The 7,500-nt window shown below is 42.2% G+C and overlaps 1 protein-coding gene across 1 annotated transcript in view; it reads left to right on the top strand.

Annotated features, from left to right (window-relative positions):
• snx13 (sorting nexin 13) overlaps positions 1-7,500 on the top strand; it is a gene marked incomplete at its 3' end in the record, with an annotated part of 51,944 nt that overhangs the window by 28,874 nt on the left and 15,570 nt on the right. Inside the window, exons 7-10 of the mRNA XM_080525632.1 lie at positions 2,808-2,912; positions 3,330-3,418; positions 3,755-3,838; positions 7,457-7,500. The exon at positions 7,457-7,500 is cut by the window's right edge and continues 95 nt beyond it. Of these exons, the coding sequence (XP_080381758.1) occupies positions 2,808-2,912; positions 3,330-3,418; positions 3,755-3,838; positions 7,457-7,500 (322 nt within the window). The remainder of the gene's footprint in view (positions 1-2,807; positions 2,913-3,329; positions 3,419-3,754; positions 3,839-7,456) is intronic.

The following is a 7,500-nucleotide window of genomic DNA, read 5'->3' as shown; positions in this document are numbered from 1 at the left end:
ACCACAAGACCAAAGAAGAAGACTAAACAGAGTTTCCGAGGGAACAAAGTGAGATTCTTGGTGCTTTCAACTTGAAGTTTTAAAGTACCCACTCGATATAATAAACAACAGTTTAACGATCACTAAACACTTATCATTTGTGTATTGGATTCATTATTCTCGTTTGCCGGAGGCTACCGGTAAGGGAGGGTTGATTTGTAAACATACTTTCGTTTTAGCTCGTGTTCAAAAGCAAGAACTGTGTGTTCATCTAGTTATGTGTAGTTATGTGTTTTTAGCATGTCGATGTTCTCCCAGTATGTTGTCATGTTATTAAAATACAGTTTAGACCTTCGTAGCGATGTGTTTTGTTAGCTGTTAGCCGCTAGCAGCGGAAAAAGTACGTTGCACATTTCACCAGGAGCTGTCACATATTGGTTGTTGGTTATAATTGTATAGCCTATTGGTTGTTTTCTGGTGTTGTTTTGCTCTGTTTGTAGTCTACTTGATGTATTTTTATCAGCTGTTAAATCACCACAGCGGTTAATCCACTAATAGAGATAATAGCAGATTGAAAATGCTTGTAGCTAACTACTCTATATCTCGTGGTTGCAGCTATTGCGAATTGCTGTTCACGCGAGTCAGCTGTGAATCACCGCAGGTCCTTGACGCTTGTTGCAAAAATGGATGACGAACGGCTGATACTTGAGGTGGAAAAATATATATTTTTGACAGTGGAGCAGGTAGAACGTTGATGGTGACAACGCTCAGGTGGAGCTTGGACAACGGGAAGTTGACACAACACCGATGGAGAGGTGACGCAACGCAGTAGGTGGAGCTTGGGCGTAACGCAACCCCAGTCAAACGTTTGACTGCAGTATCTATTCTATGCGCCTTATAAGCCGGTGCGCCTTATAAGCCGGTGCGCCTTGTATATGAAAACATTTCTAAAATAGGCCATTCATTGAAGGTGCGCCTTATACTCCGGTGCGCCTTATAGGGCGGAAAATACGGTATATGATGCATTGAAATGACATTAAACTAAGATAATACGATGGTTATCATAATTTTTCTAATCTTTATTAATAAGTAATTACAGAAAAAGTTAATGACATTTCTGTCATGGTTTCCGCATTTTGGTCTACGAGAGAGTCGGAATCATATTGGAATCATGTGCTACCAAGCGGACCAATCACAGTGCTTACGGTTGCGTAGGCACTGCCGCGTAGTTACATTTTTGGAGAGGTGCGCGTCGACCTACGCCGTCGATTTTACGCAGAAGTATAAATTGGGCTTTAGACCTGCGCACACACACACACACACACACACGCGCACACACGCACACACATAACATACCCAGTGTGCCAGTTGGCTATGCCAGGAATGCTTAATGACTTTAAGCCAGGGTCATGTAGAATCAATATACTCTGATATAATTACACTCATACATGATTGAATGCTGCCGTCTAACTAATATAATCCTGTTTCATATCCAAATAATAGCAGTTTTTCTCAAGCAGTTTAAGCAGCTGAAGGTCAAATGTAAATGTGTCCAATGTGGAGTTGTGAGAAGCAGCACACCAGTCTACTGTAGGACGCAGAAAACTACTGTGTGGGAAAGAAAAGTTTCAATCATTATTTTTTAAAATAATTTCTCACCCAAAAAATTCTAGATTGTCTTTTATGGAGGCCTTGTCCACACGGAGATGATGTGTGGTGTATCTGCCAACGTTGTTTTATCATATGCAGGGTTCGACAGTAACAAACCCGGCGAATGTTTTACTTGCTCCGGGCAAGTAAAAAAGCGTTACTGTCGAACCCTGGTATGGACGTTTCGTCCACATGTAACCGCGTTTTTGAAACCGGGTCCCAGAGTGAACAAATCTGAAGACGCCACTCTTGCATTTCCGTCTTTACAAACCATACGCATCTTTCCTGAACCGATGACGCCATAGCCATCGTAACAACAACAATCGCGCCTTACATTTTCCGCCATTGTTCTTCTTGAGTTTTGCGCATGCTCCATTCTTCTTCTCTGTTTTTGGTGTAATTTGTGGCAGCGTTTCAGCATTTTCAGTGGTTTCGTTTGGACGCACATATTTCTTAAGAAAACAGAAAACCTTTTTAAAATTAGAAAAACATCGGTTCTGTCTCTGTGTGGATGTGGCCTGAATTCAATGTTTTGCTTGATGGTGATGATAATGATGATGATAGTGGTGATAGTGATGATGATGATGATGATGATGATGATGATGATGATGATGATGATGGTGGTGGTGGGTAGGGATGCTCCGATTTATCGGCCACCGATTTAAATCGGCCGATTTCACTCCAAATGACTCGATCGGTGATCGGCAAAAATGGCCGATCGCAAAAACCGTTTTTTTTTTTTCTTTTTTTTTTTTTTTTCCTGGGGAAGACAGATAACTGAACAGAAAACATAGGAGGACGTAACAGTATGTAAACCATGAAGGCCACGTTTATGATGTCTTTTATACAGCCATATCCACTGACTTGGGCTTCAGGCCCTAACTGGGTGATAGGCCAGACCTTTACTATGCCATAAAAATGGGTCTGCGTTTGCTTGGTGCCTAATGGATCAAAACTTTTGTCTAAAAAGCAAAAAATATGTAGGCTATCCAGTCAGTAGGCCTACAGTTATGTATTTAAAAAAAAATCGGTATCGGTATCGGTTGATCTTGAGGAAAAAAATCGGTGATCGGTATCGGCCCCAAAAATCCAGATCGGAGCATCCCTAGTGGTGGGGGTGATAATAATGATAATAATGATGATGATGATGATGATTATGATTATGCTTCTCTCTCTAGGGGACATGACGGAGGAGATTTTGGACTCGTTCTTCGAGGCGGAGGTGGAGATGGAGAGAAAGATCTGTCGAGACGTGGTGTGCACCTCTCTCAAAGACGAGGAAGGTAAAACAACACACACACACTCACACACACACACACACACACACACACACACACACAGACAGACGAGGAAGGTAAAACACACACACACACACACACACACACACACACACACACACAGACGAGGAAGGTAAAACAACACACACACACACACACACAGACGAGGAAGGTAAAACACACACACACACACACACACACACACACACACACACACACAGGAAAGTAAACACCGCTCCCACAAGGATAGAAAGAAATGACAGGAAGCTCATGAATGTATTCATAACCACGGCTCCCAGGAAGAACACAGCAACATGATGACATTCCCCCGACGATCATTACAATACAGGCCCACATACAGTATTAATGTGTGTGTGTGTGTGTGTGTGTGTGTGTGTGTGTGTGTGTGTGTGTGTGTGTCAGGTTTCCTGAGGGACCTATGTGAGGTGCTGTTGTATCTGTTACTACCTCCTGGGGACTTTCACAACAAGAACATGAGATACTTTCTCAGGGTAAGTGGCACAGTGACCGCCACACACACACACACACACACACACACACTCTCTCACACACACACTCTCACACCACAACGCATAGATACGCACACACACACACACACTCACACTACAACTCGCAGACAGTCACTCAAACCACACACACACACACACACACACACACACACACACACACACACGCACTACAACTCACAGACACTAAATTAAACCACACACACACACACAAGAAGCCGTGAATCCCGTCTCTGTCCAGTGTCTTACCCTGATGTGTGTGTGTGTGTGTGTGTGTCTGTGTCTGTGTCTGTGTCTGTGTGTGTATGTGTGTGTGTGTAGGAGATCCTGGCACGAGGCGTTCTCCTGCCCCTGATCAACCAGCTCAGCGACCCAGACTACATCAACCAGTTTGTCATCTGGATGGTGAGACACGGCCCAGGACACCCCGTCACCCAACACTCTCTCATAGTACATGGGGGGTGGGGGGTGGAGGGGGGACAGGGCTCAGGACACCCCGACACTCTCTCACACTCTCCCCTAGTACATGGGGGGGGGGGGGATACGTTGGCCATGAAGGCTGAAGTAAATTAACCACTACTGTAAAACACTCATTGCATTATATATATATACAGTATAGTATATACATTATATATTATATATATACAATGATGCTTGAAAGTATGTAAACCCCTTGTGCAGTCATAGATTTGTTGTTGTTTTTTGTTTTTACCATGAAATCTTTATTTAATCAGAACCAGTATTTTTTATCTGATTTATATTGACCAATTCCATACGTTGGTTTAGAGCAGTGTTTCTCAACTAGGGCTGGGCAAACGATCAAAATTTCTTTTTCGATAATCGCAAGAATTAACGATCAATTATCGATTAATCAATAAGCTTTTTTTTCATTAAAAAAAATGTCCCAAAAAAAAAAATAGGGCAGAAATAACAAGCATGTTTTCCTTGGGGAAAACTTTATTTGTGTTGCTATTGCACACATTCATTCACATTCAAACTAGACACTACAGTCAGATAACAATCCTCTTAAACAAGGCAGTGAGTAGCCTAAATTGTTTAACTTAAAAACACATTTTACATTATAAATAAAAATATAGAAAATAAGTAACTCACCATAGGAGCAGTAAAAAAACAGTTAATCACAAATAGGAGGATGACTGAAAACGTTAGTGTCCTTAAAATAATAATAAAAAAATAATATTATTATCGATTATCGAGCAAAATATTTTGTCATTGATGCCCACCCCTATTCTCAACCCTCTCCTCGGGGTGCCCCAGCCGCTCCACATATTTGATCTGTTCCACCACCAGCACACCTGATTCAACTAATCAAGTACAAACCATAATTGCTTTTGCGCCCCGAGGAGAGGGTTGAGAAACACTGGTTTAGAGGGAATCATGCGTGTAGCAGGAAAACTAAATGATAAAGAAATAAGTGCAGGTTCACTACATCACGTATGGCTGTAGACGATGACGAAGACTATTTGATTTGATTTGAATTGGGAATTTCTAACCCACAATGTGTCATTGTGACACATCCAGTCCAGCTGTCACCTAACCCTAACTCCATATACACTCACTCATATCAGCTGATACCAGTACAAAACTCATTGTGTGCATGTGTGTGTGCGCCAGCGCGCGTGTGTGTGTCCAGGTCTGTGCAGAGTCTGGGTCTGTGTGTGTGTCCAGGTCTGTGCAGAGTCTGTGTGTGTGTGTCCAGGTCTGTGCAGAGTCTGGGTCTGTGTGTGTGTGTTAGGGATGGACGGTTTCCAATTATTGAAACCGAAAAACCGTCAGAGAGTAAAACCGCGGTTTTTCGGTTAACCGAAAAATACAGTAAAAAAAAAAAAAAAAAAAAATTACAATTTTTTTTTTTTAAAAGAGCGCCAATTTCAAATAATTGAGCCCTACTGCTACAATACACTCATGTCGAACACCATTAAAACACCGTAAGCACAGTCGCAACACATTTAGGCTACTTAGTTTCACAAATATAAGTGGAAAGGCAGACTTTTGTAAGCTACACCATACATGAAAACACATGAACACTTAACACACCAGCTCCGCTGATCCAGGGTGCACGCCTGCACGGAAGATCATCTCTTGGAACAGCGTCTTCATTGAATGAACTGCTTTCTCAATATCTTGGTTCTTAGACAAAGTTTCAGCTGCTGCTCAATGTATTTAAATATTTGAATACTGCTCAATAATCACTGAAATATTAGACTTAGAATTATGCAGTGAACATACTTAAAGCTTTTCATAAAAACCACATGCCGCGAGACTGACTCGTCCTGAACTGTCGTAAGTCAATCAACAAAGAATGCCCCATCAAAATAAAAGTGCCCATGGTAGAGCTGTCAAAATAGAGCTTTCAAAATAAATGTACTAATACAGATAGAGATAAATACAGAACTACCTTTGCGTCACTAACTGACCGCGTATCTTCTGAGACATGCGTTCTGTCATCACTTTCAGTAGCGCCTTCACACACAGTGGCGCTGTGCACAAACACTCTTGATCCGTATAGCTCTTGTTTTATTATATTGTGGTTTAGTAAATACTGCACTTGGAGTTACATTCAATGCATGATTTGTGCTATAGAACATAAATAAAGTTTGATTGATTGATTGATATCAAATCAAATCACATTTTATTTCTATAGCGCATTTCTCACAAAAGTGACCCAATGCGCTTTACAGAGAGCAGCGAAAATTATCTTATTAAATGTAAGCGAGTAATTGTAAAAACCTTTCCTATCTACCAATAACTGAAGGCAACTATCTTTCCCATAGAGTGATTCGTTACCCTTAAATATAATCACAATTAGATATTAATCCTCAGTTATTCTTCACAACTGACCAAACCTCTCACTCATTGCGCGGCAGATTCAGACTGTATCATTGTTATTTTCACACACGACAAACATGTGACATGTTCCAGTTTTATTCTTATTCTATTTTATTCTTCAAAAAAAAAAAAAAAAAAAAACGGTTTCTGACGGTTTTGATAAAAAACCGTTTCTATTTTTATAAACCCCGGTTTTCGGTTTAACCGAAAAACCGTCCATCCCTAGTGTGTGTCCAGGTCTGTGCAGAGTCTGGGTCTGTGTGTGTCCAGGTCTGTGCAGAGTCTGGGTCTGTGTGTGTGTGTCCAGGTCTGTGCAGAGTCTGTGTGTGTGTCCAGGTCTGTGCAGAGTCTGGGTCTGCGTGTGTGTGTCCAGGTCTGTGCAGAGTCTGTGTGTGTGTCCAGGTCTGTGCAGAGTCTGGGTCTGTGTGTGTGTGTCCAGGTCTGTGCAGAGTCTGTGTGTGTGTGTCCAGGTCTGTGCAGAGTCTGGGTCTGTGTGTGTGTGTCCAGGTCTGTGCAGAGTCTGGGTCTGTGTGTGTGTGTCCAGGTCTGTGCAGAGTCTGGGTCTGTGTGTGTGTGTCCAGGTCTGTGCAGAGTCTGTGTGTGTGTCCAGGTCTGTGCAGAGTCTGGGTCTGCGTGTGTGTGTCCAGGTCTGTGCAGAGTCTGTGTGTGTGTGTCCAGGTCTGTGCAGAGTCTGTGTGTGTGTGTGTGTGTGTGTGTCCAGGTCTGTGCAGAGTCTGGGTCTGCGTGTGTGTGTATAATCAGGGTTCCCGCGCTGGTCTTAAAAACCCTTAAAGTCTAAAATCCAACAAAGTAAACTCCAAGGCCTAAAAAAGTCCTGAATTCGTTATTGGGTCTAAAAATGAGGTGCTAGGTCTTAAGAATTAGGTCCTGCAAGGAAATCAGTCCGGCCGCATCTATTTACGCGGAAATTAATCAAGTTGGAATCCAAAAAAAGCCAATTCGCTTCCTTTTTTGTCTGTATGGCAGTGAAATCCCTAATTTCATCACCTCGAGGATGACAAAAAGCTATCACACGGTGTCGCGAATAGGTCTAACATTATATCCAAAGAGGTCTAAAAAGGTCTTGAATTTGACTTGTTGAAACTTGTAGGAACCCTGATAATGCCGTATATAGAGCTTTGAGTATGTTGTTGTGGTGGTGGTGGTGTGTAGATCCGTGACTCCAGCTGTAACTACGAGGCCTTCATGAACATCCT

This window comes from Nansenia antarctica (genome assembly GCF_963989245.1).
Source record: "Nansenia antarctica genome assembly, chromosome: 3".
NCBI lineage: Eukaryota > Metazoa > Chordata > Actinopteri > Argentiniformes > Microstomatidae > Nansenia > Nansenia antarctica.
The sequence above is the reverse complement of the archived record's forward strand: the minus strand, read 5'-3'. Positions and strand labels throughout refer to the sequence as shown.